The sequence below is a fragment of the Xenopus tropicalis genome, chromosome 8 (assembly GCF_000004195.4).
Source record: "Xenopus tropicalis strain Nigerian chromosome 8, UCB_Xtro_10.0, whole genome shotgun sequence".
Classification (NCBI taxonomy): domain Eukaryota; kingdom Metazoa; phylum Chordata; class Amphibia; order Anura; family Pipidae; genus Xenopus; species Xenopus tropicalis.
In genome coordinates, this window is record NC_030684.2 from 72,936,610 (window position 1) to 72,955,994 (window position 19,385).

Below are 19,385 nucleotides of genomic sequence, written 5' to 3' on the forward strand. Positions count from 1 at the left end.
GCAAATATTTCTCAATTTTATCATTAACTTTCTTTGTGGCACTGTATCAAATGCCTTAGAAAAGTCCAAATAGATGACATCCACTGACATACCACCTGCTCACCTCCCCATAAAAGGCAATTAAATTAATTTGGCAAGATCTGTTACGCATAAAACCATGCTGGCACAAACTTATAGCATTGTGGCTTGCAGTGTATTTAAGTACCCTATCCTTTATTACCTCTTCTAAAAGCTTTCCTACCACTGATGTCAGACTAACAGGCCTATAATTTTCAATGACTCCCCCCCCCCCCATGCCATGCTTGACACACGCAGGGGGGGAGGTGCAGGGGCGAGGTGGCCGACCGGGTTGCCTAGGCAACTTATGCCCTTATATTGGCAAAGTCTAAAGTTTTGTGTTTTTAGTTACTTCCTTATAGATCTGTCTCTGCAACATTATCCCAAAGGAGACCCCATTTTGACCACTTTTCCCTAAATGCTCACCCACCAGGGCTGGAACTAGGGGTAGACAGAAGAGGCAGCTGCCTAGGGTGCAGCGATTGGGGGGCGCCAGGCAGGAGTCTCTCCTGCCTACCCCTAGTCTGATCTCTTTAGTCATTGCCCCCGCCGCTTGTCATTACGCGGTGGGGGCAATGATCTATTGCATTGCAAACCCTACCCCCCCTCAACTGCGCATGCATGCTAAAGCACACGCGGGGGGGAGGTGGCCGACCGGGTTGCCTAGGGCACCCGGTCAGCTTGGCCCGCCCCTGTCACCCACACAAATGTCAGAGGAGTTCAGTATTATTAGTTATCACCAGGTCCAAAAGAGATTACTCCAGTCAGTGTTTGGATAATTCCCGCATGATAATAACTTCACCTAGCTGTGAAGTCTTCTTCATTTGCGATAGTAGCTGGGCCTCATCTTCCTCACTTATATGGGTTGGTTTATTGCATATTGCAATGATCATTTTCTTTGTAACCTTAAGCCCTGCTGAAATCTAAAGGGATTTCACACCTTCCCCATTGCTGTCACTTTTTAATCCCAGCAGACTGCAGAGGATAGCACAGACAGTGTGCACTAACCAGGCTGAACTTCTATATCCCTGTACTGTTTGCAGCTTATAAGGCTGTTTTGGGTTGAAAACCAGCCTATATAATTAACAGCTTCTCTGAATTCTCATGCTTATCTATACACACACAAGAGGTACAGACTTTCACTGAGCACATCAACAAAGTGGACCGCAATATCAAGTTTACACAGGAAGATGTGCAAGATAACATGCTGGCGTTTTTGGACTGCTTGGTAAGAGTCAGAGAGGGTGGAAAGCTGGAAAGAGAGGTCTACAGGAAACCAACCCACATAGACCAGTACCTGCTGTTTGATTCCTAACATCCACTAGATAACAAACTGGGGGTTATCAGAACCTTACATCACAGGGCAGAAAAGATCCCCACCAGCACAGAGGCGAAGTTAAAAGAGTTGGAACATCTCAGAAGGGCCCTTAAGACGTGTGGGTATCCAGATTGGGCCTTTGTTAAAAACGGTAGAAAGTGAAGCAATAACACCAAAACTACTGGTGAAGGAGGAAAATAGGACAGGTGAAAGAACTTCATCCTCCCATATGTAGCTGGGGTGTCCGACTGGTTCAAATAAGGTGTTAAAGAGGCCAAATATGTAAAAACAGAAAAACTGAGTTTGAATAGAGGTGGGGGGCTCCTTCATCTATTTTCTGCCACGTACAATGCTGTTTTGGCACCTCTCCCTGGAAGATTTAATAATACCTCAAAGCTCCACTCATGCTAATACAATCAACACCTCACCTTCATGAGATCCCTGATCCCATGCTGGTTATGATAAACAGATTATGCTGATTGGAGCAACATTCCTGGGTATTTATTCCAGGAAGATCTTTGTACAGGTCATTCTGAATTGGGAAAGCCAGTTGAATCACTGGTGAAACATCTTCAAGAAAAGTACAGCAAGTCCAGTTGATTTGACTTATTACTACATATATACTTAGTACCAGTGGCAGCCAATGACAGGGGTGTGTGATAAATTGTTGTTTGTATAAAGGGCTAAAGCCTAGTGGTCTCAAACTATTAGACTGATGCCACTCGTGGCGCAGGGCTGACTTTGCATTCTCTCGCGTTTTCATGCGTATATCGGCTACATGTGCCTGCACCCAAGCGTATTCCATTCATTCGGGTGCAGGCACAAGTAGCAGGCGTAGGGCTGTATTTTCGGCAAGCGTTTTTCCGCTTGCCGAAAAAAATCAGCCCTACGCCACGTGTGGCATGAGCCTTAGAGGGATGTGATATATGCATTTGGCAGTATAAAGGGACAAATGTGTTATGGTTACCAATGACTGGCGCATGTACAGTGTGTGTGTTGAAAAAAGTAAATAGTCTCTGGTCACAAATGACCCCAGGGCTGTGCAGGATATGCCTGGGAAAGCAGAAAGATGGCAGCAAGGTGTTCAGATGCTTTTGCCTTTACTTCTTCTTTAACACTGTTTTTCAGGGTGACTGCCAAGCTGGGTCCAATTTTTGTGATGGCTACCTGTTACTTCGTATATTTTATTACTAAAAATGCTTTAATAAAAAGTAACATGTATTTTTGATTATTTCTCTCTTGTGCCAAGTAAGCATACAAGTGCACAATCACAGTCCATATAAGCAACTCTCCCTAATGCCTGTTTTCAGACTGTGAGCGCACTTCACAAGAAAAGGGGCATAAGCAATAACACTTAACACAACAGAACACACATCTTAATTTTATCTCAGTATTTAAACTTACGCTTCACAAATATAATTCTACCCGGAAACAACGACACACTAAGCATTTATTTTTCTGATTGGCTGACACTTTCGAACTAACATATCTGAAATCGCTGTTAGTATCAGAGTGCTGAAGCTGTAAGGGAAATCTCGGTCAGGGGCTTATTGCGCTCGGACATTACTGTACAATCTGATCTGAATAACATGCTGCTTCTATGTGCGCTGTTAGCGCTGGCGCTGAAGCCCAGTGACGCTGTAACAGGTATCAGCTACAGTAGCAATATTGTTCTGCGTGATGTATTATTAGCTACAACTGGTAACAACTGGCAAGGCAACTATGTACTTTATATAAGTTACACATAGAGTATGCTCAGATGGTTTTTAGTGGTTTCGTGTATCAGCAGGTTTTATTTGAAGGGAACAAACTGCAATTTTGGCAAATGATTTATATAAGAATTAGCTAATGGTGCGAACCATTTTATTTATTGTACTGTATCTAATGTATTGACTATTGTATCCACTCTTTTAGTTGATTACTTCGATTATTCTGCGTTATTCTATCAGACCCGCAGACCCACAGGGGAATATCTGTTTGACTATAACGGGAATGAGTTGTTCCACGTGGATTTGGACTCGAAGTCTGTGGTTTGGACGCTCCCCGGGCTGAGCGAACATGAATCATTTGATCCACAGGGAGCCCTGCAAGATATAAATGTAGCGAGATATAACCTGGACATTGGTATAAAGAGATCAAACAGCACAGCAGCGACTAACAGTTAAGTATAGAATTTAATTTGTTCGAAGTGAGCTGAGGGATGAGTACTGGGATGGTAATTTTTTAAATGTTTTTATTTTGCATTGTATAACCAACAAAGCAGTAAAACAGACCAAAAGCAACAAATATCTGTAAACAATTGGTATTGCATAGTGATGAGTGAATCTGTCTCATTTTTCCGAAAAATTCTTGAAATGTGGCTACCACACAAATTTGCAGCGTTTTTTGATGTGACCACAACTTTTTTGACACAACTGCAAATTTTTTCCTTATGTGACGATAATTACACTGGTGCTGCAAAACCATGTTTATATTTTTAAACAGATAGCTGCTCTTTCTGGTTATTGTTTATGTGGGGATAAAGCATTTTCACATGTAAATCTGCTCCATGTGTGTGCTTGCAGGCTGACACCATGTCAGAGCATCAAGAAGAAGTTGATAGGAGTGTAAGTGCCACCTCAGGGGTCCTGGTCGCCTGAGGCGGCCAAGTTGGTGCCACCCCCTCACTTCCCCTATGTGTAGCTTTTTTGCATCAGAGGGGGCATGATGGGGGCTGCATTGGTAGTGAAGAGAGTGCTATTGCACTTTCTGCAGTAGAAAAGCTGAAATTCTGATTTAACATTAAGTTACCAGGAGCGGATTTTTGCCACCCCTGGTAACTTATCCAGGCTGCAGCCTGAGGCAAGTGTCTCAACTCACCTCATGGCAGCAACGCCTCTGATAAATTACCAGTCACAGTTTAACCCTCCCTATAATAAACTTCCTCTTATTGGAAAGGGAGAGCACCTTTTTAAGACCCAGTGCCAGATCAATAAGGTGGATGATGGATTTGTAGCTTAAAGCTCCCTTATTAAAGGAGAACTAAAGCTTAACTATAAAAGTAGGCTAGAAATGTTGCCCCATGTTTTGGGCTTTTTTACAGGGATCTGTGCCCCCAAAAATGCTCCAGTAGCTCCCCATCTTTGGGGGGCACAGATCTTTGCTGCTGATTCACTGCACATGGTCTGTACCATCTAGTAACCCAAAGCAACAAAATCAACACAATCAAACACACAAAGCTGTGTTTTCAAACCACTGACAAGTAAATGTTCCTGTTGGTGGTTATGGTTTAGTTGACAAGCATCAAACTTTAGTTTACCCCCAATGTTTCTGTTTAGTGTGGTTCTTTGCTGGCCCAGTAAGAAAGCCTCACCGGATAGAAATGTTCACAGCTGTCCAACAAATAAACTACCAAATATTTCTTTGCACATGATCTTTTTATATTTACCAAAAGGTAAGACATTTGAACTTTATTTTATCCATGGTCTGGGCCAATCTACCATTAAATGGTTTATAAACCCATTTTTTTTTTTTTTTTTGCCCTTTAACTGCCAGCCAATTTGGTCAAAGCGGAACTTTTAGTGACAGATCGTTTTTGAACATTTTGCGCTTTTTCACTTTAGGGGCCTTTTCTAGAGGGTACTTTTAGTTTACCCAGGAAAATAATATATCATTTTTTTCTGCACAACCTAAGCTTTCAAAATATGCGAGAATTTTTCTGTGTAATTCCACTTCAGTAACAAAATATAGGCTTCTAAATGTCTAAAAAATTAAGAAAAATGTTTTCCATAATATAAACACATATATCAAAAACATGGATTATTTTATGGAAGAAAACACAACTGATTTGGAAAGTTCAATGTCTCTTGAATGCGCCAATACCAAATATATATAGTTTTATGGAGATTTCTTGCTTGTATAGCAGTACACTACCAAACTTCCTGTACACTACTTCCTGTACACTACCAAACTTACTGTATAGCAGTACACTACCAAACTTCCAAAGCACTGCTCCAGAAAGCTGCATACTTTAGATTTCAAGACCAAATATTCCACTTAGAGTAGGTTTACCCTAGAAAACTAGACATTTTTGGAAAGAACAGATTTTAATGAATCCAAAATAGGCAAACTGTCTTTCTACTCCAAATTACCAAGTTGCAATGCTTTCCTAAATATATAAATATTTATGAAAATTTGACATTTTTCAAAATAATTTCAAAGCTTCCAGTCTACAGCTTTGTATCTCCAACATATCATTAGGTACCAAGATATAACACCCTACATATGAATGCCAGGGGTCCATTATACAGTTTGATACCCAATGTGCATAGGTTTACCTATGTGGCATGTAGGGGCCCCAAAATGAAAATACACCCCATGTGGTGTATCATTTGTCATTTCAGTTACTGCAAAATAAACACATTTTACCATAGTTTTGGAAAGTACACATTCCTCAGAATCTAAAATCAGTACCCATGTCTTTCTACTCCAAAGTACCAAGCCCAAAGCTTTCCTAAATGTAGCAATTTTGATGAGCTTTCCGAAAATCACCTCAAAGCTTTTATTTTGCTGCATCCTACCTCCCACATACTATTAGGTACCAAGATAAAACTCCCTAATTATGTACCCCAGGGGTCCACTCGACAGTTTGATGCTGTGCATAGGTTTACCTAAGTATGTGGCATGTAGGGGCCTCAAGGCGTTCACTCTAAATATGAATGCCAGAGGTCTACTGAACAGGGATATGCCCAATACGCATAGATATACCAACGTATGCAGTATGTACGGACCCCAAATGAAAATAGTGCATATGAATTTTCTCATTAGCCAACTCGGTTTCTGCAAACAAGACCCCCTACTTGCATATTATGTGTTGTAATACCCACTAGCTGTACAAACCCCCCTGCTGCGAAAACCAAACCATATATTTTTGGAAAGTACACATTCTGAAAAACCTAACATGGGTAAAGACACCTTTCTAAACCAAAGTATCAACCTGCAAAGCTTTCCTAAAGTTAGCATTTTTTATGACATATCTAAAAATCACCTAAAAATGTAGCAATTTGCCAAATTTATCTTGCACAATTTCTTACATTCAAACGTAAATCACCCCAAATATGAATGCCAAAGGTATACTGAACAGTTTGATTCCCAGTATGCTCATGGTTATGTACAGACCCCAAATGAAAGTAATGCATGTGAATTTTCTAGCCTGTCAACTTAGTTTTGCAAACAGAGCCCCCAGATTGCATATAATGTGTCGTAAGACCCCTTAACTGTATAGAGTACACATTCTGACAAATCAAACATGAGTAAAAGACACCTTTCTACACCAAACTACCAAACAACAAAGCTTTCCTAAACTTAGCGGCTTTGATGGTGTTTCTGAAAGTCACCTAAAACGTTGCAATTTGCTGCAATTTTTTACATACAATGGCAAATCGCCCTAAATATGAATGCCAGAGGCCTACTGTCAGGTACCTGGTCGTTCGCCTAAGGTAGGCGCGCGTCCGATCGGCAGCGCACGTTCCGACGGCCGCGCGCGCTCCGTCGCTCGCGCACGTATTGACGCCGGCGTGCGTCGTGACGCCCGCGCGCGCGTTAATGCCGGCGCGCGTCTTGACGCTGGCGCGCGTCATGACGCCGGCGCGCGCCATGACGCCGGCGTGCGTCTTGACGCCGGCGCAGGCGCATTACGCTCAAAAGGACGCCAAAGGCCTACCAGCATTGCGAAGTGATCGTTTCCTTGTGAAAGACGCCAAGCTTGTTTCCTGTGATTGCCTATTTGATTCTCTGACCCGGCCTGACTCTCGATCTTGAAAACTTGCTGCCTGTACCGACTTCCCGCCTGTCCGACCTCGCTTTTGCCTGCCGATTTTGCTCTGACGTTCCGGTTCGGCACTCCTGCCACTCCTCCACTTGGTTCAAGTCCTGTTCCATCCTCAGTGGCTGTGATCCTTAGTGGGAGGTGTAGGAGAGGTCCTTCCTCTACGAGTTCTTCCAGTGACGCGCCCGGCTTGTCCTGACAGTATCACTTCGCCAGTATGGAAGAATCTGAGGAAATTTCTGCTATGCAGCTCCTTACCCAGCAGATGGCGACCCTCACTCGAGCGGTGCAAGAACTACAGGCAGGTTTCCAAGAAGTTCAAGCCCAGCTACAACCCCTGCCCAGGGATCCTACTGATGCTCCTGTTGCACCCCCACCTGTTGTGGCCCAGCCGCCAATTGCCAAGCTTAAGCTCTCTCTGCCGGAGCGTTTTCTGGGGGATCGCAAAAAGTTTCGGGCTTTTATGAATAGCTGCAAGCTGGAATTCACACTTAACCCCCAAGTTTATACAACTGAGCAGTCCAAGGTGGGGTTCGCTATCTCACTCCTGTCCGGGGAGCCACAGACTTGGGCTCATCGTCTTCTGGAACAACAAAGTCCGTTGTTTAGTGACTCTGCTGCTTTTTTCCAGGCGATGGCGGTATTATACGATGACCCCCAAAGAGAAGCCTCAGCTGAAGCCGCACTCAGATCTTTGTCCCAGGGTAAACGGCCAGTTGAGGAATACGTTACTGACTTCCGTAGCCACGCTGCAGATACCCGATGGAATCAAGCTGCACTGAAGCATCAATTCAGAATAGGGTTGTCTGAAGGTCTAAAGGACGAGTTAGCCCGAGTGGGGATTCCCGAAGACTTCGATTCTCTCATCGATGTCATCGTCCAGTTAGACCGACGTTTGAGGGAGAGGAGACTAGAAAAGTCCGGGACATTTCAACCCAGTTGGCTGCTCCCTAAAGCTCCTCTATTCCCTAAACCCATTTTGGCTCCATCCACCACGGCCTCGTCATCGGCTGGGGCTGCTGAACCCATGCAAATCGGGCTCATCCGTTCCCCTCTGACTCCCGAAGAGAGGCTACGCAGACGTCGCCTGAACTTGTGCCTTTACTGTGGTGCCTCTGGTCATCTGCTCCGCACATGCCCGGTGCGACCCACAAGTAAGAGATCTATACCGGGTCTTCTTAGTGCAGAAGCTGTTGATGGACTGTCTCTTATGTCAGTTATTACTATTTTGCAGTGGTCAAGAAAGACGCTCCAGACCCCTGCGTTGATTGACTCCGGGGCGTGCGGTTGCTTTATCGATCGAGACTTCGCCCGTTTTCATGACATTCCTTTAAGACCCAGATCCTGCCCACTGACGGTGAAGTTGGCTGACGGATCTAATATTTCTTCTGGTCCAGTCCTGTTTGAGACTATTCCTTTGTTAATAAAAATTCAACAGCATACCGAAACCCTATCGTTTAACGTGGTTTCTTCCCCTCTGTATCCTATCATTTTGGGGTTTCCATGGTTAAAGACTCATAACCCTCTCATCAATTGGGACTCGAATCAAATAACATTTCCCTCTGAGCATTGTCCTTGTTCTGAGTTGGCTCCTGGGAGATTGCTGGTTGTGACCCCTGATCCTCGACTCAAACTGGTTCCAGAACCTTACCACGAATTCTTAGATGTCTTTGATGAGAAAGGAGCGGATGTACTTCCTCCACATCGGATATATGATTGCCCGGTGGATCTTCTTCCCAGAGCAGCGATCCCATTCGGACGGATCTACCCTCTATCCGAACCTGAACTTAAAGTTCTCAAGACCTACATTGAGGAAAACCTTAGGAAAGGATTTATCCGTCCGTCTACCTCTCCTGCTGGGGCAGGTATTTTCTTCGTTGAGAAAAAAGACCATTCCTTACGCCCCTGCATAGACTACCGAGATTTGAACAAGGTAACCATTAAGAACCGATATCCGCTACCCCTCATCTCGGAACTGTTTATAAGATTACGTTCAGCACATGTATTCACAAAACTAGATCTTCGGGGGGCATACAATTTGGTCCGCATTCGACAAGGAGATGAGTGGAAAACAGCCTTTCGCACCCGATATGGGCACTATGAATACCTAGTGATGCCCTTCGGGCTATGCAACGCCCCAGCGACGTTTCAACACTTTGCAAATGATATTTTCAGAGACTTTTTGGATCTTTTCGTTATTATTTATCTCGATGATATCTTAATATTTTCATCTTCCTTGGAGGAACACCGACACCACGTCAGACAAGTCTTCTCTCGGTTACGAGCATATAAACTTTTCGCCAAGCTGGAGAAGTGTGAGTTCGAAAAATCTTCTATAGAGTTCCTAGGCTTTATCATTTCTTCAGACGGAATGTCTATGGACTCTCGCAAGGTCTCTGCGGTATTAGACTGGCCCGTTCCCAACAGTCGTAAGGCTGTACAAAGATTTGTGGGCTTCGCCAACTTTTACCGAAAGTTCATCAAGAATTTCTCTAAGATAATCGCCCCTATCACTGCTCTTACCAGCTCGGTAAAAAGATTCTGCTGGACTTCTGAGGCTCAGCGGGCTTTTTTGGATCTCAAGAATCGTTTTACCTCCGCTCCCATTCTGAAACATCCAGATCCTACACGGCCGTTTGTTCTAGAGGTGGATGCCTCAGAGTATGCCATCGGAGCTGTGCTATCGCAAAGAAACGATGTACAGAGCCTACTTCATCCTATCGCATTTTTCTCTAAAAAGTTATCTTCTTCTAAGCAAAATTACGATGTGGGAGACAGAGAGCTACTTGCGATTAAATCTGCATTCCAAGAATGGCGACACCTGTTGGAGGGGGCGTCTCACCCTATTTTAGTTTTTTCTGATCACAAGAACTTGGAATATTTACGCTCAGCAAAAAGATTCCGACCTCGTCAGGCCAGATGGGCACTCTTCTTTTCCAGATTCAACTTCCACGTTACTTTTAGACCAGGTTCCAAGAATGGCAAAGCGGATGCGTTGTCCCGTCTGTTTTCTGCACCCGAGAATGATTCTGCCGCCAGCACTGTCCTTCATGCCTCCAATTTTCTCCTTCTCCAAGCCGATCTGCTTGACAAGATCCAGAACGCCTCCAAGTCTGTGGACAATTTACCTACACATATGGATCGTTGTGGTAATTACCTCATGTCTAATAATAAAATTTTTGTCCCTGAAGACCTGCGCCTCGAGGTACTCAGATTTGTCCATGATCATCCTGTTTCCGGCCACCTGGGGGTTCGCAAGACACTAGAACTTGCTAATAGGAATTTTTTTGGCCCGGCATGTCAAGGGATTGTATGAAATATGTTACTTCCTGTCAAACATGTGCCAGATTCAAGGATACACATTCCCGACCAATGGGGTTACTTCAACCTCTCCCGGTTCCTGAGAAACCCTGGGAGAGAATTTCCATGGACTTTATTGTGGAACTGCCCAAGTCGGGGGGTTTTAACACAATCATGGTAGTGGTTGACGGGTTTACCAAGATGGCTCACTTTATACCTTTGGTGGGGTTACCATCTGCAGCCACAACGGCAGAAGTATTTATTAAAGAGGTCTTTCGGCTTCACGGCTTACCCAGGGAGATAGTGTCTGATCGAGGGTCGCAGTTTACGTCTCGCTTCTGGAGGGCGTTATGTCAGGGACTCCATATTGAGCTCGCCCTGTCCTCTGCTTTTCATCCTCAGACGAATGGGCAAACAGAACGTACTAATCAGACGTTGGAGCAATATATTAGATGTTTTTCCTCTTATTCTCAGGAAGATTGGTCGGCGCTCTTACCCTTAGCAGAGTTCTCTTACAATAATGCGGTACATAGCTCCTCCAAACAGACTCCTTTTTTCTCTAACTATGGATTTCATATTACCACTCTGCCAGGCCTAGCAGAGGTTACGGTTCCTGCAGCTCAGGATAGACTTTCGTTCTTAAAGCATAATTTCGAGTTGCTCCAGCAGACTTTACGGGAGGCTCAAAGGAATTACAAAGGATATGCCGATAAGAGACGGAGAAAGAGTCCTGAATTCAAGCTGGGGGATCTCGTTTGGTTATCCACTCGCAACCTCAGGTTATCGTGTCCCTCCAAGAAGTTGGGCCAAAGGTTTATGGGTCCCTTCCCAATCTTGGAGCAAATTAACTCTGTTACCTTTAAATTGAAGCTGCCTGCTAACCTTCGAATCCATCCTGTGTTCCACGTCTCTCTTCTAAAGAAAGTGGTGGAGAATCCGTTTCCGGGTCGTATTGGGGCACCTCCAGAGCCAGTGACAGTACAGGGTGTTGAAGAATTCGAAGTCCAAGCTATTCTCGATTCCAGGTATCGAAGAGGTCGCTTGCAGTATTTGGTCCAGTGGAAGGGCTATACGCCTGAGGACAATTCCTGGGAATCTTCAACCAATGTTCATGCTCCTCAACTGATCCGGGCCTTCCATAAGAAATTTCCAGGGAAACCTGCGTCTGGGCGCATCCGGAGGCCGCGCCTTGGGAGGGGGCAATGTCAGGTACCTGGTCGTTCGCCTAAGGTAGGCGCGCGTCCGATCGGCAGCGCACGTTCCGACGGCTGCGCGCGCTCCGTCGCTCGCGCGCGTCATGACGCCGGCGTGCGTCTTGACGCCGGCGCAGGCGCATTACGCTCAAAAGGACGCCAAAGGCCTACCAGCATTGCGAAGTGATCGTTTCCTTGTGAAAGACGCCAAGCTTGTTTCCTGTGATTGCCTATTTGATTCTCTGACCCGGCCTGACTCTCGATCTTGAAAACTTGCTGCCTGTACCGACTTCCCGCCTGTCCGACCTCGCTTTTGCCTGCCGATTTTGCTCTGACGTTCCGGTTCGGCACTCCTGCCACTCCTCCACTTGGTTCAAGTCCTGTTCCATCCTCAGTGGCTGTGATCCTTAGTGGGAGGTGTAGGAGAGGTCCTTCCTCTACGAGTTCTTCCAGTGACGCGCCCGGCTTGTCCTGACACCTACTGAACAGTTTGATGCCCAATATGCATAGGTATAACAAAGTATGTGGTTATGTACGGACCCCAAGTTAAAATAGTGCATATGAATTTTTTCACCTGCCAACTCAGCTTCTGCAAACAGAGCCCCTGACTGCATATTATGTGCCGTAACCCCCCCTAACTGTACAGAGACCCCCAGAAAACCATATATTTTTGAAAAGTACAATAGTAGGGGCACATTTACTAATGCACGAATCCGAATCCCGAATGGGAAAAATTCGGATTGGAAACTAAAATGTCGCCGTCTTTTTGTCACCGGCACGACTTTTTCGTATTTTGTGTGACTTTTCCAACGCCGTCGTGATTTTTTCGTATTGCCTGATTGTAAACGGTGGAAAAACCAATCCGATTTTTCACAACGGCGACGAAAAATTCGTAGAAAATACAAAGTCGCAATGGCAATGAAAAAGTCGCAACGGCCACGAAAAAGGCACAAAACTACTGATCATTATGAAAAGTACGCATTCGGACGTTCATGGATTAGTAAATGTGCCCCTAAAAGAAATGCCACAAACAATGCTAGTGTAAAACTGCAAAATTAAAAAATGAAATACAATCAATGAAATAACAAAATTAATTGTTTTACAGCATCTTTAGTGGTCAGAATACCTAATCCAATGGTGACACAAGACAAAATGATAAAATGCAAGTGCAGTCGTGTCTGCTATTAGAAGTCGATCCTGCAACAATCTACCATTTACTTGCCAGCCCCCATGGCTCCTTGCCAATGGGGTCGGGGGCACATATGACTCTCTACTCCAGCGGCAAACGATGCCAGTGCAGAGAAACTTTTTTCTGCCAGGGATGTTGGTACTATGGGGTTGGCAGATAAAGCCTTTTCTAAATAACGTAGTACCTACATACTTGGCAGGGAAAGGGCAGGGCATTCCCTTGGCAGGGAATGGTATGAATCTATAATCATTCCCTTGGATGATGATTCTTTACAATTAAACTCTAATCTTTAAATACTTTCCACCTTTATATTTATATGGAAAATGAATCACAAAGACACAACTTTTACCCTCTTCAGTTAAAGGAAACTTTTAGGGCCAGATTCATGAAATCACGAGTTTGAATCCCGAATGGGATAAATTCGGATTGGATACAATAATTTCTTAAGATCGCAAATATCACAAAGCTTACAAAAATTGTATTAGTCACGATAATATCGTATTGGCGATACGAAATTTTCGTATCGAACGATCGTAAACAGCGGGAAAACCTTTCTGACTTTGATCCTTCTGTGCATGATTTTGGAAGCCTCCCATAGGACTCAATGGCACTCTGCAGCTCCAACCCGGCCCAAGGAAAGTCTCCCATAGGACTCAATGGCACTCTGCAGCTCCAACCCGGCCCAAGGAAAGTCTCCCATAGGACTCAATGGCACTCTGCAGCTCCAACCCGGCCCAAGGAAAGTCTCCCATAGGGCTCAATGGCACTCTGCAGCTAAAGATTTTTCTTCCTAAATGCCTTTTACCTGTTGCATAATTCACTGTCATATTCCTAAACAAGTCTAACAGGACTGTGCCCAGTCAGGTTTTGTATGGTCTCTAGAGACTTCTGGATTTCTTCTTACCTCTCATCATTTATTCACTGTCTCCTATGCTAACAACATCTCATCTCCAGTTCCTCTTAATGTGTGGGTACCCCAAGGCTCTGTACTTGGGCCATTGTTGTTCTCCCTCTACACACTATATTTGGGAGATCTTATCTGTTCATTCGGCTTTAAATATCATCTGAATGCTGATGATATCCAAATTTATTTTTCGACCCCTTCATTAACAGTTGAAACTGAGACTCAAATCTCTAACTGCCTCCTGGTTTTCTCTAATTGGATGAACCAACGCCACCTCAAACTGAACCTAACAAAAACTGAACTAATGATCTTTCTGCCTAAGCCTGGTCCTACCCCCCCTTTACTATCTCTATTGAAGGCACCCTCATCAGCCCTGTCGATTTGGCACATTGTTTGGGGGTGATCTTTGACTCCTGTCTCCTTCTCTGACCATATTAGCACCACTGTCAAAACCTGTAACTTTTTCTTACGCAATATTGCCAAAATCCGTCCATTTCTTTCTATTGCAACAGCTAGGATGCTCACGCATGCTCTTATCCCATCCCGACTTGACTACTGTAACCTACTACTAACCGGCCTCCCTAACTCCCATCTTTACCCCCTACAGTCTATATTAAATACTGCTGCCAGAATTCTGCTCCTCATCCAGGAGAGTTCAGGCCCTTCCCCTGTTAAAGTCCTTATCGTGGCTTCCTATTAAACAAAGAATATCTTACAAACTCCTTCTCTTAAACTTCAAAGCCCTCCATTCCTCTGTTCCTCACTACATCTCTTCTCTTGTGTCTTCGTACGTTCCTGGTCGACTCCTCCATTCCTCGCAGAGCTATCGCTCAGTTGCGCCCCCCACTACAACTGCTGTTTCCCGCCTTAAACCTTTCTGCCTTGCTGCCCCTTACATTTGGAATGCCCTCCCTGATTTCCTCCGGAGAGAACTTAAAAACTACCTTTTGGAGCACTCTCACAGCACCTGATCTGGAAACCAGCACTTATATTGTAATGACACCCACTGTGACCTACAGCACTTATATTTGCCTATTTGTGTCTGTAAGTTACCCTCCCATACAGATTGTAAGCTCTGCGGGGCAGGGACCTCCATCCTCTTGTGTCTTTGACTCTTAACTTAGTGCAACTGTATCTTGTATTTATTGTTATACTTTGTATTTATCTATTATCTTAATAACCCCCTGTTTTCTATTAATGTATTCTACTGTACAGTGCTGTTTACATAAGTAGTGCTTTATAAATAAAGAGATACATACATACAAATCTGTTACCTAATCTAAATATCAGAGGGAAAAGTAGTAATCTCCGCTACATGCTGGCTAATGCACGGAGCTTGTCAGGAAAATAAGGAGAGCAGGAGTCTATTGCATGTACTGACAGTTATGATATTATTGGTATTACTGAGACTTGTTAGGATGAAATATGTGACTGGGGTGTGAATTTAAATGGTTACACACTTTTTAAGAGGGACTGAGGGATTAAAAAGCCATGTGCTAAAGAAATTGCCAGAGACGGCAATGGGGAGAGTGTGGAATCCCTTTGGGTAAAGATTTTAGCAGGGCTAAAGGTTACAAAGAAAATTTTCACAAACTGTTCCAATAATGTGCTCCCTAGAGCTCAATACCCACCTCTGTCACTTTCAACAGAATGGACAAAAACTTTAAACCATAATTTATTATTAATAATAACATTTATTTATAAAGCGCCAACATATTCCGCAGCGCTGTACAATAAGTGGGTTTCATACATTGGACATACAGAGTAACATATAAAGCAATCCGTAACCGATACAAGAGTTGAAAAGAGCCCTGCCCAAAAGTGCTTACAATCTACAAGCTACCACATTAAAAGCACAGTAAGACTTGGATGGCCAGCACACCAGTTCACACAATCATATATCTACACTTCAGTTGTAATACCTCACTTTAGTCCATACATATTTTGTGAATAGCCCAAAAGAGCAGGATTCAAAATTAAAAATTCAAACACTGAAAAAAAATATTGTCCAAAAATTATTTTAATTTTGCACAAGTCCCAGTCTTTTAGTATAGTGAAGCCAGTGAGGTTATTGAAATAATTTGTGCAACAGTTGCATAAGTCCCAATTGTTAGTATAGTGAAGCCAGTGGAGCTATTGAGAAAATTTGCACAGTAATTGGTGTCTCTATTTAGTATAGTAATTTTGCCAACAATAGGGTTGATTCACTAAAGGTCGATATTTCGAGCGCTATTTATAGCATGCGTTAAAAATTTTATTGCGTCAAATTTTTTGCGTCTTAATGCATGATTCACTAAAAGCATACTTGCGTTAATTTAGACGCTATACTGCTTGCGTTATTTAAGTAGCGAAGACTATTTTCATGCGGTATTTGATGGAACGCGCGCTAATGAACGCAAGTAGGTGTTAATTTTCACATAGACTAATGCAATATTTAACGCGGATATGTGTTTGTGAATCATGCGTTCGTATTTCGGTGCAGAAATTAACGCATGCATTAAAATTAACACACACGGTAGGGCGAAATTTAACGCACGCGATATGCAACTTAACACATGCGATAATACTGCATTTTTTTTCGCGTCCACTTTAACGCAAAAAAGCGTGCGATAACGCTTATCGACTTTTAGTGAATCAACCCTAATATGTTTTAAATGACCATTACAATGAACGACTGTCGCAATTAGCTAAGATGTCTATTAACCAGAGTAACAGCACCAGCCACCTGCCTGGGGCATCCCCCAGCTGCTATATCTGTTGTCTTGGTTTAAAAAAATGAAAAAGGAAACAATCTCACCCACAATGGAGACTCAGATCTTTCCACTGGTTTTCACCCTCCATTAGGAGTCTTGTTGTCTCTCTCTTGGCTCGTATTGTCCCGCCATTGTCCCACTCAAAAAAAAAAACAAGAACCGTTGGGAACCAAGAGAGACAGCAAGACTTGTACGAGTTTCTATGGGCTGAGAGGGCATTTCCTTTAACCTGGGAATAAAAATGTTGGGGGGGCCCCCATGGTTCCGACACCTATGATACAAGCTACAGTTTTATTATTACCGAGAAAAAAGAAAATTATTTTATAACTTATTTGTTTAAAATGGACTCTGTGGGAAATGGCATTCCAGTAATTCTGAGCTTTCTGGATTACGGTTCCTACAGCTTACATACCAGAGCCCCCCAGTGCTTTTCTGCTATTGCCCAGCAGCCAGAAAAGTTTTTTCTGAGAACTGTATTATATAAATCAAGTATGCAATATTGTTTTAGCAGGGACTTCCTGAAATATATTTTGCTTTTAAAATCAGTTTTCAGTTTTACACTATACATTATTGAATTATTTTTTTTCTGCACTAAAAAGAATTGAAACCTGTATAATTTGTTTCCCTTTTGCTAGCTTTTCTCTCATCTGTATTTTTATATGTAGGCAGTGCTGATGGGATGTTCAGGAACAGTAGGGATCAATTACTACACTAGGGTGGAAGTGCAAGAGTACTAAGGGACATATGAGTGTGCCCTGAGGGTTGCTGGTCTCTGCACTGAGCGCCAGATCAAAAATCCATCTAGCCATAAGGACTCGTCCTTAGTGCAGGCTGCACCCACTACCACTCCATAGCTTGTGCCTCTGACATGCAAGGTAGTGGGTCGGAGGGGGGTGCCTATGTGCTTCCTCCACCTGCCTCTCACCAATATAATGCTTACTAATGCAGTCAATGCTGTATTCTGCAGGAAAGCTGTAGGTGTGCGGCTATTTACACACAATTGTCAAAGCGCAAAAAAAATGTCTTTGCATGCTGCATTCCGTTTTGCAAATGAGCCATAGAAAGTTATACCCATAGAGCTAACACTATATCTGTTGGGGCCAAAAGTTTAGGGACATTAAATGTGTTACAGAGTATCTGACAGGGTTATTGAACCTAGGATGTCATGAATAAAAAGATTAGGGTGCAGGTTTGGGGCATTTTGTTCAGATTATATAGTGTGTTATGCATACTACAAAACATTTTTATTTATATGCTCTACTTCACCAGCAGCTTAGTTAAACAATAGTGACGTGAGGCCAGTCCAAAACCTGCGGCACCCAAGGGTTTAGCTGCAAGTTGGTAGGATTCGGGCCGACTTCTGCATACCATTTGCAGGTTGTGGGCTGGTTCAGGTTGAGCTTTTTCTTCTACTATCCCTGCCCCCAACCTTAGACTTCCAGCTTCCGGCTTCCTCAATTTATAGGTGCGTGCCTACCCGCCCCTTCTATGACATGAGACGGGCAAGTCAGGCACAGGTGTATAAATAGAGGGCAATTGCCAGGTGGGGTGGGGTTCGGCTGGGAGTGGGAGGGCTAGGGTTGGGTCGCACATCACTATTACACAATTGTTAGCTGTAAATGGCTTGCCAGGTTTCACCAATACAAATAGATTAACTCTCCCACACCGTGGAAAATTCCCTGGAGATGCCCATGTTTATTATTGGGTTGCTCGAGGGATTTAATATATATATAAAATCAGTTGTTACATGTTGTGACCGAAGTAGTCCTGAAAAAAACATTATATTGTTTTCTAATTTGCCCCTAAAGAAAGATACCATACAACATTTTAGAATTGCTTGGTATTTAGTGCACTAATTTGTGGAAATATGGCTTGCAGTAAGGGTTAAACAGTTGACTAATGGGTGATATGTCATTTTCCTATAATAATATGAGACTGCATTGTGCTTGATATTAACTAATGCTAGTAAATCTTTGAAACCATTGTACTGGGTTATTAAAATATAGAAATTCTTTAATGGAAGGAAGACTTATATAGGCTTTTTATTTTCAGTTCCTCCTTTGGTCAATCTCTACTCCTCAAAGCCTGTAGTACTGGGAGAACCCAACATCCTTATCTGCTTTGTAAAGAACATTTTTCCTCCTGTGATGAACACAACCTGGATTAAAAATGGGGAAAAAATTGAAGAAGGATTTACAGAGACAAGCTACCTGCCTGCACAGGACCATTCCTTCCGTAAACTCCATTATTTGGCTTTCATACCAAATGAGCATGATATTTACACATGTGAGATAGAGCACTGGGGCTTGGAAAGACCCACAAGGCGTGTTTGGCGTAAGTATATGACTTAAATTAACAGTATAGCTAATAGTCAGAGCTGTGATTGACTAAGGCTAATTCCATGTGGGGCTGATTCTTGGCCTGCACATAAACACCATCCAAGAAATCGCTGATCTGTGGGCACCCACTTTCTCCTGTGTCTGCACTCAGTCACTGTGTCAACCTGAGTGTGGACTCATGGAGCATATTTCGGTGCTGAAATGTGTCATTGTGCATTGTTGTGCCGAAATCTGCTCTGTGTCTGCACCCAGGCCAACACAATTTCTCCAAGTGCAAACTTAAGAGAAATTGGATTTAAGCAGAGGGGCTGTTACTTGGCCTGGCAGTACCCAAACAAATCATACTTTGTGATATTTGCATGCATTAATATTTTGGCATTTAAGGCTGATTGCAACATGAAATGAATAGATCAGTAAAAAAAAATGCTTTATGGAGACCAGTTATAGTACTGACAACCTGCTTGTATCTAAAGGCCATGGGCGTCCACAGAAGGGGGCAAGAGGGGGCACTTGCCCCCCCCCTGGA

General features: G+C 43.4%; 1 protein-coding gene across 1 annotated transcript in view; it reads left to right on the plus strand.

The window, feature by feature from the left end:
* The first annotated feature begins 2,900 nt into the window (after positions 1-2,900).
* The window catches only part of hla-dqa1 (major histocompatibility complex, class II, DQ alpha 1), a 30,337-nt gene continuing 13,852 nt past the window's right edge, over positions 2,901-19,385 (plus strand). The window contains 3 exon segments of the mRNA NM_001113067.1: positions 2,901-3,022; positions 3,290-3,535; positions 18,573-18,854. Of these exon segments, the coding sequence (NP_001106538.1) occupies positions 2,965-3,022; positions 3,290-3,535; positions 18,573-18,854 (586 nt within the window). The 5' untranslated portion in view covers positions 2,901-2,964.